Raw genomic sequence first — 14,001 nt, forward strand, 5'->3', positions numbered from 1 at the left:
CACTCCAAATTAGTAAGTATGATGTTACTTAATGCATAAATAATTTCATATTAAATATTTTAACATTACTTAACAAGACAGCAAGCAGCAAACACTACCCATTGAAATTGCTGATAGCAACAGTGCAGCTTTCCAGGACTGCTATGTGAAGATGAATGAGAAAGCAGTTTCTTGTATCAGCTTAATCTTTCATCTATTCCAGTTCAATATTTCAACTGAGCATCCCAGGATCAGGTAGTAAAGAGATCTGCAGAATCTACCCAGCCTAGCTAGTGCACAAATATATTTAAGTAATATGTGAAGTTGGCAATAAAAAACCCCACCACCACCAAAGAGCACTAATGAACAACCTGTGTCTCTTTCCATTTCTTCCCCTTGATTCCCGCTCCCCTTAAGATCCAGTACACCTCGCACTCCTGAGGCCTTTAACAACACCATCACACCCACATTAACCAGAACCACCTACACTATACTCAGTGACAATGCACCGGTATTTATCATTACAGGTCTGTTACATATCATTTCCTTCCTCCGAGGTTAAAACATGCAATCTACTCAGAAAGAAATATTTAACTGCCTTCAATACACACAAGATTCTGAGGAAGAAAGAATTCTAATCCTTTTATAGCACAACAGCAACCCAACAAAACAGAAATATGACACAATCCTGAGCAAAAAAGCTAAAGAAAGCCAGATGAAAAGCTCAAATCTCATTCCCTTCTTTTTCACCTCTGTAAATAAAAATTTACTGCCAAGTTAATGGAATAATATGCATCAACACCATTCAGCACATTGAAACAAGTATCTTGAACAACTGGACACGGGATTGGAAGAGTTCTCTTGTAATTTACACAAGCACAAGAAAAAAAAAGTCAGTGCTCACCATATGAATGAATACACATATTCTCAAGCCTAAAATTATTCCATTCCACTTAAAACCAGAAACAACATCAGTCCTCCTGCCATGCTGTATACCTCAGGACATGCCAGTACATTTGTAAATTAGGAATGTATCCTGTGATAACACCAGAGATCAGCATCCAGGCTGCAGTACAACAGCAATACCTTCCCTCCTATTCTTGACAGAAGTTCTGATTTACTTCCATATTTTCCTTTGTAACAAGAATCACCAAATCAAGTTCATTTAGTGGTCAGAAATGAGGAAGCTCAAACATCAACAATCTTTTCAACATCTCTACATACCTAACTTGTATGCAAGCTTAAAACAAACAAAAATATTTTAAAAAGCACTGCAAGATGTACATCAGAAACAAATCCACTCTTACCTTTTTAATACAAGCAATAGATGTGAACAATGCTAGTGCTTCTAGCTATCACCTGTACTAAGAACTGATACACTATTTCCAAGGCAAGAGAGAAAGAAAAAACCAAAAATTAAAAATTCTTCAGCAGAGATTTTCACAAAAGGCAGAACTCATCATCCAACTGTGTTTCTGAAAGTAAGTACACATCATGAACAGTTGGGCTTTGTAAAAAAAGGAGATCACATGGGCAGAGAAGGAAAACTATAAGTATTACTAGAAAGAGTCAAAACAGAGATAAAAATAGCCTCAGGCTCAAACTGTCATGGCTGCACAATCCCCAAATTCAAATACATTCTAAAGTATTAGAATCTTCCAAAGGAAGATGCCTTTCCTCAAGAAGCCTGTGCGTTTGTTGTTTGTGCTCTAGGACACTTATTTGAAGATTAGATCGCACAGCCATCAGATGTGTAGAGAACTTATGCAAATAAAGTATCCATTATTTTCTGGAGTACTTTGTATGACTATATCCAATCCTTGTAAAGAATCCAATATCCTTAACTGTGCATTTGATGCAGAATCTAAAAAGCTTGAGCCGACATAAAATTACACTTCGAAAGATGTGAGCTAATACTCTCCCATAACAAGGTAAAATACAATTTAAAGTCTAATGTCTTGTCAAATGCTTAACATGCAGGGCATGTGCCAGAAGATAGAACAGTTGACAGCTAAGATTCAAGACTATGTAAAACCTGTATATGTAAAAAACTTATTTTGGAAGTGTCACATGTATGCTTTCACAAGCTTAGAGAAGGTTATTTTAAAAAATCTTAATTGCAACATATCAGGCATTTATTGAAAATTCCAGAACACTTCGTAAGTCCAAAATTAAGAAAAACAAATTTCAGCTTTAATAAAAAGTAAAACCAGTTATCTTCTTACTAAGTCTGGAACTGCATCCTGTTATCCACTGCCAATAATTAACCTGGTAAGAAGCTAAAAGCATGTTTTTCCTGAAAAACACTGTGACAATATACTTAAGAGTGCTTTGATATGTGGAGGGACTTGCATTTCTGGTATTTATTCCTGCAGAGATACAGATAAGCCTATTAACCTACAGACATGTAACTGGGGCTGGGAAAATATCTTTTGCTTACAAATGACATTTGTTTAAGAAGATAAAGATATCTCAAATAGTATCTTCTTAAAACAAAATAAAAGACCCCACCCAAAAACCAGAAACCCAAACCACCCCAGCCCCTAGCGCCACAGCAAAGAATACACACAAAAAAGTCAATAAATCCACAGTGGTCTTTACTGCTTGCACCTTTTTGTTATCTCCATGGAAAACGTGCAAGTCTGAGGTTTCATTCATCCTTCTGCTGTAGTACCATAAAGGACAGTCAGACCATTGAGAGTAATTTTCAGTACCTCTGAACAGTACTGGATTGCTCTCTGTAACAAGTCACTGCTCATGGCCTCTTCTTCCCACACTTAAGCCAATGAGCTCACAGAAAGGAAAGCCAGCTGCACTGCAGCATTCCCAAAGCATTAGTAGACCTGAAGTATGCTTGTGAGGATAAGGTATTCAGCTAAGTGTGAACACAGGGATTCAGTGTTAGAAGACAAACGTGCATCTACAAAGCCCAAACTATACAGCTGCAAAGGAAGAAATACCAAACATAAAACTCAACATGAATCTGGAATTTTCATCTATTTATGATCCAACAATAAAGGCTGAACTCCTGGGAATGAATGATAAAAGCCTTTGGTTTCAAGGACTATGGAAGCTCTCACAGCACCAATTATACAGACAAAATAGCTCACATCCAATTATGTTGTAGGTATGCTGGAGGAGAAAGGCATCTGATGTGTAGAGAATTTATGCAACTAAAGAATGCAACACTGAATTAACTTCCCCTATCTTAAGGATTGCCTCTATTTTAAGTAGATGTCAAGGCATACTAATACTCCAATTAAACATCCTGAGTATGACAGTTTCTTCTAACACGTTTTCTCCTCTCTAATGCTAAGTCTGATACTAAAACAGATTTTATTCAACCAGCTGTGACTTCTGCTGAGGAAACAAAATGGGGATTGCCATATATTGTGCAAATGGTTTTAAACCTCTCTCCCTTCTACACACATTTGACTGGAGCAGATGAGTCTATGAAACATCTATACGATTATTTTCATTATTTTGTACACTAACTAGATATATCATCAGAAAGATTATATGCCTTGATTTGAATCAGGGTTGATTATCCAAGAATAGAAGCATTAATAGAATCACCTAGAAGTGCATCCATGTAAGAAGAATTTATCTAATGAATAATCCTACATCAGCATGCATGTTGCCTCCAGGTTAAATGTTAAAATTGCTGAGCTAGCACTGGCTGCAAGGTGATTATAAACAAAGAAGTGTTTATAGAAAGAGTAGATGTCACTGAACAATTCTGTGAGTCATAAACTAGACATTTTCCCAGAAATAAGAACTCCAGATGCTCTCAGTACATTCTTGCCTAATTTGCAGGTGGAATAGAAAGAACAGATGTATTGATGGAGAAGAAAATACTAATCTTCACAGAGTAGCAAACGACAACCAAACAGACACTTAAGAGTTTCTAGGTCAATATTGCAAAGTTAATACCATCCACCTTCAATTCTTTGTTTGCTGTATTTTTTCCTCAATTGGACACTTAATAAGGTGCATCAAGTTTCATCTTCTTTTGTTTACAAGAAGCCACAGGCCCTGGGCCCAATAAAGACATGATGAGAGTGGCCAGGCCATGTAATGTGAGCCACAGGCATCAGAACCAGCCAGCAGTTACACGACTGCTCTGTTTCACAGTTCCAGAACTAAAACACCAATCTGGACTATTCATGTTTAACACAGAGTGCAGAATTACATTAAAAGTTTACAAAGTAACAGGAATGCGCAACTTCAGAAGGATACCAGTCACAGCAAATAGATAATGTAAAATGTAACAAAAGTTTCAACAGCTGAGCTTTTCCAGGTTTTTAATTTCACACTGGACATAGCGATTAAAAGCATCTGAAATGCCATTGTTAATAGCTTGTGTGGCTCAGTGACAGAAAGAAGACGCTAGTATATCAATTTAATAAGGTGTTCAAAACTATTACAAATTAAGCCTTTCAACTTTTTTCCCATTAAGCAATGAGGCACAGCAAACATAGAAAGTAAATTACTGTCAAGCTCTATGATTACCTATTTTTTGCTATTCAAGGACATGCAATATAAACAATAAACAATAATACTCTATCACTTCAAGTTGTTAGTGAGATTCACATGTAAAACTTGTTTATTTTACTAATGGTTTTTTAATGAGTTGATGGTTAGTGCCATAAAATATTCATGCTACTGTGAAAATGTGATGTTTGTACTATTTTAATGAGTGCTACACAGTCCCATGCATGGCATCAAATACACTAAAAAAGTATATATTAAATTTCATACCCCTGTGTTTAATAGACTGAGAGCAGATATTGACGCAAGACTGCCAGAACTGTCATCCTAATAAGAAAAACAGAAGCAGAGCCTTAGTGAAAAATGAAGGAGAAGATCATTACAAAATACCAACATGCAAGCCAAAATTTAAATCCACATGTAGAGTATTTATCTTGTATGCTTGAGAAAACATGGATGTTTCTGCTCCTCCTCCTTTTCCAGCCCTTTAAATAGACATATACACAAAGACTTCGCACTTGTGCAAGATCTGTACAGACATTGACTGGATTGTTTTTCTGGTTTAATTGATGCTTTTTATTTTCAGTAATCAGCCCCTTTGCCCAAAGGGAGATTTCTTCCACGGTGCTTCTCAAGTGCATGACAAAGGCAGTCCCTGATACACCCTGTGTCTCCCTGGTACACACCACTCACAGACATCAGACTGACTGAACCACAGCCTTGAAAGGCACATGCTGCTAGAAAGGAAAAACAAAACTGCCATGTTATCACCAGTATTTCTAAACTGAAAGCTTAAAGTGAGCTATACCTCGGCCTTGCTGGTGAGAACAGAGATCTATTTGTAATGCTTTGAGCAACAGTCACTTCCATTATAAAGATTCTGAGCACCATTCAAGCAGCAAGGCAGCCAGGTATAAAAGCAAGCCCACCTTCAGGGACCCTGTACAACCATGGCTCTGCTCAAAAGTCAGACTAGGTTTTACAACGGAAAGATAAGCCAAGGTAAAAGATGGGGTGTAGAGGAGGTGGCAAACAAAGCCCACTGCTTTTAAGCCTTGACTTACGGTGCCTGGAAGAAGGAAAATAAAGTTTTTATCACGAATTCAACAGAACATATCTGCAGTGTTCAAAATAACAAAAACTATTGTAAAGGCTTTCTTCTCCCTTGCCATACTATTTATTTATCCTTTTCAGTACTGAAGTACCATGCCAGCCTTGGAAGGATAAGATTTACATTGAAACAAAATAACAAAAACACCCACAATCTTACACTTTAAATAAATGTCCATGAACAACAGATTTACCACCAGGATCTATTCTTTCAGAATTTGATACAGCCTGTCAAGATGATGATTTTGCTTTCTTGGCACCTCAAGTTCAGCAGCATATCTGCTTAACCTGCAAATGCTCAGTTCTTTGAGAGAAGAAAAAATCCTATGTATCATGCTTCACTAAAGAAATTCAAAGGCTCAATAGAAGAAGAGGGATCCCACATAAAGAGACTCCACGTGACCAAAAAAACCCAAAAACTCATGTAAATCAAAGTAAAATAAATTCTATCATTTTTATTACCTCAATTTATATTATTTATTTCCTCCAAATCCAGCAACTTTCAGGAACAGAAATGAAAATACACATACCTATGTATGCCTACACTTTCAAGACTTAGGAAGAGAACAGTTGCTTCAATACTCTTTGTAGTTGTCCTTAAAGACATTGTTATTAAAAACAACAGCAATCAGAAGAATTCACATCAGCAGATTCAATACTTCCATGTTATTTTCAAAACACCAAGCCCATCCCCCTGTAAGGTGCTCCCCTGAAGATGCATTTGTGCCACCAACACAGCACTGACATCCTAAGAAGTTCTCCATAACAAGTTTCCCTTGTCAAAGCAACTTGGGACATCCTGGCAGTAGGAGCTGAACTGTATTTTACGGCTTTTTTGCAAAACAAAAGAAAGCATCTGTCACTCTGAGGTCCTACCAGTTTCATTACCATTTTACTGACAAGATAATCACTGAAGAAATCTAAAACACTGAGGAATGTCTAAGGTTTACTTGTAGAATAGATATTTTACCGACTACACATGATAATTGAATGATGTGGGACATTTCTTGAAAGTCTGAACTGCTACAGCATCTACAAAAAAACCATCTCGCTGCTTCTGGTAGGGCAAATTGTTATTTAGGTTGTACAGGTTCCTTGCAAGACCAAATAGCCCCATTTATTATCTGTCCTTGTTTCAAGGCAGTTTGTTGCCAATGTGTTTCTGCCCTGCATGTGGCAAACAGGCAGAAGTCTTGCCTTTGTTTTTTCTCCAGTAGTAGTGCAAGGTGAGCCAACATGACCTCTAAATAACAATCTGCTTAAGAAACACTCCTGTAAAAAAGCATTCAGCAACTTCTCTGAGATACTCAGTCCTTGGGTTTGTTTACAAACACACATACACATTTTATAAGCATTAAGAGCTTTGTGCACTTTTAAAACTCTAACAACCAAGATTGGAGGGAAGAGTTAATATTGCAAGCCAAAAGGTTTGAGTCATATGAAAACTGATTCAAAACACATCTGTTCCTCTGAAGAGAAGCCTCTGAAACCCTTGTCCCTGGGAGACCACAGGAATTCTGCCGAATCAATGACTGCAATTTCTCCATTAGATCTCAGACTGGAGATAACACTGGAAAAATATTCAAGTGAAGACACTGAAGGTTTTTTAGCCCTTAAGTATTTCTTTTTTGTAAAGATTTCAGAGTCACTCCAACATATTTTCACAGGTTATATGTACAACAGTGACCCAGTCAAAGCTAGTGTTTAATGGACTGCCTAAGATTAAAAACTTCCATTTAGTACACAAGGTGACAGCTATTGGAAAAGATGGCTCCACTTCTGAATAAGCAGTCAGATTTCTAAAATCACTGCAAGCTTTTAATGGTGTGGCAGATTTAAGTAGAAAAGAAGCTTTTTTTTTCCCCACTTCATTTAAGGCTGCCACTGAGAGAAGCTTTATTAAAACTGCCGATAAAGCGAATTTGGTGTATGTTTTGCTTGTTTTTTATTTTGCAACTTGAAATTGCATATTTTGAGTTTACTTTAATTCAGGTATATTAGGACAAAACCCACCATACTGCTCGAAAAACATTAATAAAAATATGCAAACCTGCTTTAACAAAATAAGCTAAACTTAATTTTCTGAGTATCAAGTCATTTTTTATCATCAATTAAAAGCTCTTCTAACTATAAGCACAAAAACTGAAATTGAGCTTGCATTTTTAAAGAGAACTTGGACTTTAGTCAATACATTCCAAAATGTTATATATCAGCCCACAAGTCTGTTTCTGCTTTAAATGCTTCTGCATTAAAGTATTTCAGCAGTCTAATTTAAAGCAGATTCCTGTACAGACTGAAAAGAATTTACCAAACTGATCATTAATGACAACATGCTTCTTATAATAGCTAGCTTTATTAGCTGCAGTTCATGAAAAAAGACACACTTCCTAAAACCATCAAATGCATTTGACATTTGCAGTCCTGGGGAGTTGTTTTTCCCTTTTCAAAAAAACAGTGAAGAAAAGAAGCCCAGAGGAAGGAGATGTCCAGCAAAAGAGTTGGCCTCAATCACATCCTGCCTGGGCAGCTCTAAATCCAAGGAGAGCTGAGCGTGCCAGCAGCTGTGAGTGGGGAGATGCAGCTGCCAAGAACTTTCAACCCCTGACCCAGTTTGAGCGAGCGCATCTCGCCCGAGGCGGCGCAGCTGCACGGACTGTGCACCAACCCTGCAGGCTGCTGGGCCACAGAAACATCAGAGCTCCTGCATGGGCCACGAGCCTTGCAAAGAAATTATTTACTATCATATTCATTAGACAGTCTCTGAAGGCACAGCTGGCTGGCACCATCATCTGAAAACTGTCTGAAACAGTATCCCCAATTATGCTTCCAGATTTTCTTAGAGGTTATACAACGCTATAGAGATATTACAACGCTACCTGACTTCTCTGGAGAGGCACATATAGCAGTGTCTAGTTGACAGACAGTGACTGGGAGCCACAAGCATTCATTTAAATGTAATCAGCAATTTACTACATCATCCTTACCATAACAGAAAGAACAAAGGAAGCTTCCTTCAGCCAGAATGGAAAAGGAGCACATAAGCCCTATCAAGCTTTTGACTATAAATCCACAGTGATGCAATTTTTCTCAGTTTTACTAATAGGAAAGGACTTCATGTTTCATGATATTGCCATAAAACTTTGATGTAAGTATTATCCTTATACAAAATACTTCCTCCTCCTATTAATTGCAAAGTTTTTCCTGTTGTGAGTTAATTTTTCTTGCAACGGGGCTTCTTAAGATCTCATCTTTTACACGCAGGATGCTGACTCATTACTGAGTTTCCTTAATCAAGGGTTTATTTGCACCCTCCCAAAGCTGGCCACTGACATCAGTGAAGTGAAAGGACCGTGTCCAGCCATGAAAAATAATGTTCAGGAATGGCAAGATTTGTGGCTAATAATAAACTACCATAAACTCCCTCACAGGCAGCTTTCCTATCTTCTTGAAGTCTTACACCTAAGGTTCATTTTACAAAAGCTGGCTAACAAGAAGTAACCCAAAGAGCTAAAAAAATTCGAGGAAAATGCAGGGTTTCTGTTTCAATCATATTTGATCCCTCCACTGTGGTTTAGAAAGTCAAAGTGCAAATTTAGAGAGACATTCCATGTAGGTTATGAAGTAACCTGGCAGGTTCACAGAATTGCATGTGAAAAAAAGACATTAAACTTTAACCATATTTCTGTCAGCTTCTTGAAGGCCTTATATTCTTTTCATTCACATCTCCAGCCTAGTGAGGAATTAGTCTAGAGACTACAGTCAGCCATTTGAAATGAAGATGCTATTCCCCACTGCTCTCCAATACCAAGTGTGCCTATATTCATTCTAACCCATCACCAGCTTAGTAAACTTGAACGTTTTTCAAGAAAATAAACCATCAGCTTTTCTTCAAAGGCATATGCACAAGGATCGATGTAGTGAATTTTAAACACAAAGGCAAGACATTCGACATATGCTAATTATGGGGTCATTTCTCAATTTGAGATCAAATTTCCTTAGGTATGTAGCTCTGTGTGCAGGGCACACTGTCAAGCTGATTCCTCCTTTGGTAACTGTATCTCTTAGCTCATGAGGCTTTATCTAAAGACCATGCATGCTTCAGCCAAATAGAAAGCTAAAACTATTAGCTATTACTGATACTTTACTCAAGATTATGTAAATCCAACAGTGACTCTAATCTAGAAAACATTATAGCACAAACCACATGACTAGGAGCAACTTAATCATGGTTAAAGATAATACATTGTTGTAATACATTTGCTTTTCTGACACTTTGGAGGAGTTAAAAAATGGGAACACTACAGTTTAAAACAAACACAATCAACTCAGGACAACAGAAAAAGAAAGTAGGACTGTTTCTCCAGATCATCATCTTCAACAGGTTGACCAGGAAAGCTGTGGATGCCCCATCCCTGAAAGTGTTTAAAGTCAGGTTGGACAGGGCTTTGAGCAACCTGGTCTATTGGAAGGTGTCTGCCCACAGCAGGGAGAGCGGGACTCCCTTCTGGCCCAAACCACTCTATTATAACATGGTCTCCAGAACAAATATCTTCATTACTAGAAAACAGTAAGCAGATAACAGGTAACATTGTGCAGGTTCTCCATTTCTCAGGATGGAAGAGACATCTGGATTTTACTACAGTGTTTCCACAGCACAAGGCCAACAGCATGCACCTGTAAGCAAACCAAGAATGCTCACCCTCTCCCACTCAGAAAGAAAACCACTCAAATAAGAAAATTGTATTTGAAAACGTAGAAAAAGCATTCCGTTTACTTCACAGTACAAACCATAGAATAATGTGGTTTGGAAGGGATCTTTAAAGGACACGTAATTTCAACCCACAAGACTGATCTTTCTGTAATCTCAATTTTTTGCAACATTTTATCATGTCACAAGTCCCACTGCATTTAAGTCCTTCAAATGATTCTCTCATTTTGCACTTTGGTTGCTTCCAAAAGGCTCTCTTTGCCACAAAGCTGTTTCTAGGAGATAACTGAACACTGCTTCATTCACAGCCACTTGCACCTGCCAAACACATCATAGCTTATTTGGAATTTAAGAAAGGAGACAGAGAAAGCAGCCCTCAAGAGATTCAAGTTTCTGTTTTAACCAACACAGGGGACATTCATATTTCTTATGTGAACAATTCTTTCAGCTTCAGGTTTGCATGCTAACACTACATTAATGATACATTACCAATTGCTCACTCTTGAAGACTGACATTTTAGTATTATTTTATCAAAGAGATTCCACAGGAACAATTATTTGGCAGTGCTACTTTGTGACAGGGGAAGGAAATCAAAGGTATCTTTGTGAAGAATTCCAGAAGCTCAAAACCAAGTTTCATTTACAGTATTATTTTGCAACAAAATATCTTGAGTGAGACAAAACCTTTAATTTAAAGAAGATGATGTGTTTCAGAATTCTAAGTAATTTGTCACAGGTTACCTATATATAGAAGTCTTCCAGGTAAGGATGACAATGGGAAAAAGAATCAGATTGCAGCATACAATATTAAACAACACAAAATTTTATGGGAAACTGATGCAAGTTCTAATGTCATGACAAAAAACAGCTTAAATGTTTTTTGAACATATAAAAAGTACTTACAAGAAGGTGGTATAAGTACTGAGATGTACTGAAGAATGTACAAGACAATCATAAAACTCAAATTCCTTAGTAATTACTATTACTTAAAGCCCCAAAAGAGTGTTCTCAGAGCACCCTGTGGTCATATAACACCAATGTGGATATAACAGCAGAGAAATGCAGTACCTGTGTGTTATTTTTACTGTTTTCCTACCTAGAGTTGTGTGATGTTTACTCACCTGCTGAATAATTTTGGAATCTTTTGGAAGGTTTTCCCTGGGTGGGACTTTTCCAAACAACTTCCAACCAGGAGCGCTTTGGACAGCAGGTTTGAGTTCTTTTGTCCTTTTAGTGAAAAAGTTTCTGAAAAGAGAGGAAGGGGTTTGTTTTGTTTATTATAAGCATATAAACAAACTATATTGTGCCTACTTACATTTCTTCAATTTGTCCACCAGTTTACCACTTGGGTGAACTGTAGAGATTTACTGCTCAGCAAATGCAGAGTGCATTCTACTTTAAAATAATTCATTTGAAGTGGAGCATCTTTCATTACAGGTGCTTTGATGCTAATATTTGTACTTAACATTGACCTTTACCTCTAAACTGCTTCATGCAAAATCAGAGCTTTTTTTAGTAATAGCAGGCACTTTCTTAAATATAAACAACATGCAGCAGACTCTCAGACATTTGTTTGGGGTTTGCTTTAAGTGTTTCTTCCAGACCTATTTGGAGACTGAAATGACAACAGCTGAAAAAGACCCTGTAACTTAAGAGATTAAAAAAAAAGGAAATTATTACTTCTATCAATCTTCACACTATCAACTTTCAGGGCATGGACTAGAAAACCAGGCAAAAATCGCACAGCTTCAAGTTCAGCAGATAACCTTTACCAGTGCCTAGAGCAATAACACTCAAAGAAGCAGACAACTGCATTGCTCTTACTTCTTAGAAAGCCAACCATCACAGGACCGTGTTAGTGACCACTTGGCAGATACTTAGCTGGATTATTTGACTCCATTCACAAGCTCCCACAGAGGATGTTATGTACAAGGGCTTTAAAAATGAAACAAGTATATTATTCTGAATACTGGAAAGTTACTTTCCAGAAACTCATAACACAAAGGGATTAAAAGCTCAGTAGTCTGTAAGGTTGTTTCTCAGGAAGCTTACCAGCTGACCTCAGAGAACACACTATGGGAGTACTTTTGGTGAAGATGTTTTTTAACTAGCAAACTTCACACTCTTCTTCTGGAAAGAGATCCCCCATTTATTCTTCACTTGAAGTATTTGCTGTATTTTAAAATACAATTCCTTTTCAAATATGAAGCTATCACGTTTGTGCACAGCAAACAGTCTTAGCTTTGCCCAGATAAAAGGAGCATGCTCCAACAACCACAATCTGTCTGGAAAGTGCTCAGGGCTCTTAAATTCCAGTGCTGTCAGGGTTTCTGGCCAGGCAGCATAGTTTGACAATTAGGAACTGTTAGTAAGACATTGTATAGTCTTCAAACACAAGCTATCTTTTTAGTTCCCAGAATGTTTTTTGTTATTTGGGAAACAAGCAAAAGCCTGTCAAAAATCCCTTCAGTGCAAGTTTTCATGAATGAACTCTACAGACTGAGTGTGAACTTGTGTGTAGTTGAGGATCTAGCCTCCAGCAAACAGCAAGCTGGAGAGATGCAGAAGGAGGTGCTGATAGAGCATGGAAGCCTCCCAAAAACTGATAAGCTTAAGACTGGTGGTCCTGTGGAATCCAGGAAAAATCAAGAAACCCAGAACACCAAGACTCTCTTCACTCCATCTGAGGCCACTGCCACACACTACCATCATCAACAGCTTGTAAAAAAAATTTTATAAGACTGTGTTAAAGAAAACAGCAGTTGCTATAGGCAGGCAGGGAGTACAGGATTACATCACACACCTGGTGAAAGAGAACACTGGGAGAGTTTTTTGGAATGCCCAGATAGAACCTGTTGGTGCCCCAGTACACTGTGCCACCTCTGTAGAGGTCTCCCAGATATTGTTCCAACCCAGTTACTGAGAAAGCATGTTTGGGAATAATTGATTGCATGGTTTCAGTAGTTGTTGGCCATTAATGGAATCAAGTAGTTACTATTAATAATAGTTTAATTAACACATATTGTTCTAGCAAGCATTGGTTGTGATCCACACATCCCACAACTCTGTCCCCATCAGAGAAATTTGTAATTTCTTAGTCCATCCCTGTGGAAGCAAAGTAAATGCTCAGATGCTATAAGAGAGTGGTTTTCATATATAGCCTGGAAACGATGACCAGTGAAAAAGCCTAGCCATGATACCCATGCCTTTAAAAAAATACCATCCCTCCGTCAATCCCAGGACTGCACACAATCAGTGAAATGAACAGATCCACTCAGTAAGACAAAAAAAAGTGTGCTTATGTAAATAACAAAGGCTCATTTCATAAGGACACTTTCCACAGTGCTTCTTTACATTGTCTTCACGAGAGAAGGAGGAGCATTCAAAGAAGCATCAACAAAACAAGACAGAAGTTTTCCAAAGACAGTATGTCACTCTGCACCACTCCACAGCCTTGCCCTTAAATCTGCAACAGCTGTATTTGAACTTGTTTAGAGAAGACTTTTTCCCCCAGAAGCACATATGCAGGAAGGTACATTCTGGAGTACCTTTCTTGACTTCATGGGTAGCAATAACCATCCAATCTCTGTAAATACTATGGAATATCACCAGGATTACCTGGCAGTGGAACTCCACTGCTTCTAGCATATGTAGTAGCTGAAAGATGCATTTAACTGATGGCAACCTGTCACTGTATCAAAGCTGGTCCATTA

General features: G+C 37.8%; 1 protein-coding gene across 2 annotated transcripts in view; it reads right to left on the reverse strand.

Annotated features, from left to right (window-relative positions):
• Window positions 1-14,001, reverse strand: part of TBC1D12 (TBC1 domain family member 12) — a 41,547-nt gene that overhangs the window by 12,787 nt on the left and 14,759 nt on the right. Inside the window, exons 2-3 of one of the 2 annotated variants that reach the window (XM_063405643.1) lie at window positions 11,410-11,533; window positions 4,741-4,797 (exon numbers count right to left, since the gene is read on the reverse strand). In XM_063405643.1, the coding sequence (XP_063261713.1) occupies window positions 4,741-4,797; window positions 11,410-11,533 (181 nt within the window). The remainder of the gene's footprint in view (window positions 1-4,740; window positions 4,798-11,409; window positions 11,534-14,001) is intronic. The other variant, XM_063405644.1, reaches the window with a different exon arrangement.

The sequence above is a fragment of the Prinia subflava genome, chromosome 9, assembly GCF_021018805.1.
Source record: "Prinia subflava isolate CZ2003 ecotype Zambia chromosome 9, Cam_Psub_1.2, whole genome shotgun sequence".
Taxonomy (NCBI): Eukaryota; Metazoa; Chordata; class Aves; order Passeriformes; family Cisticolidae; genus Prinia; species Prinia subflava.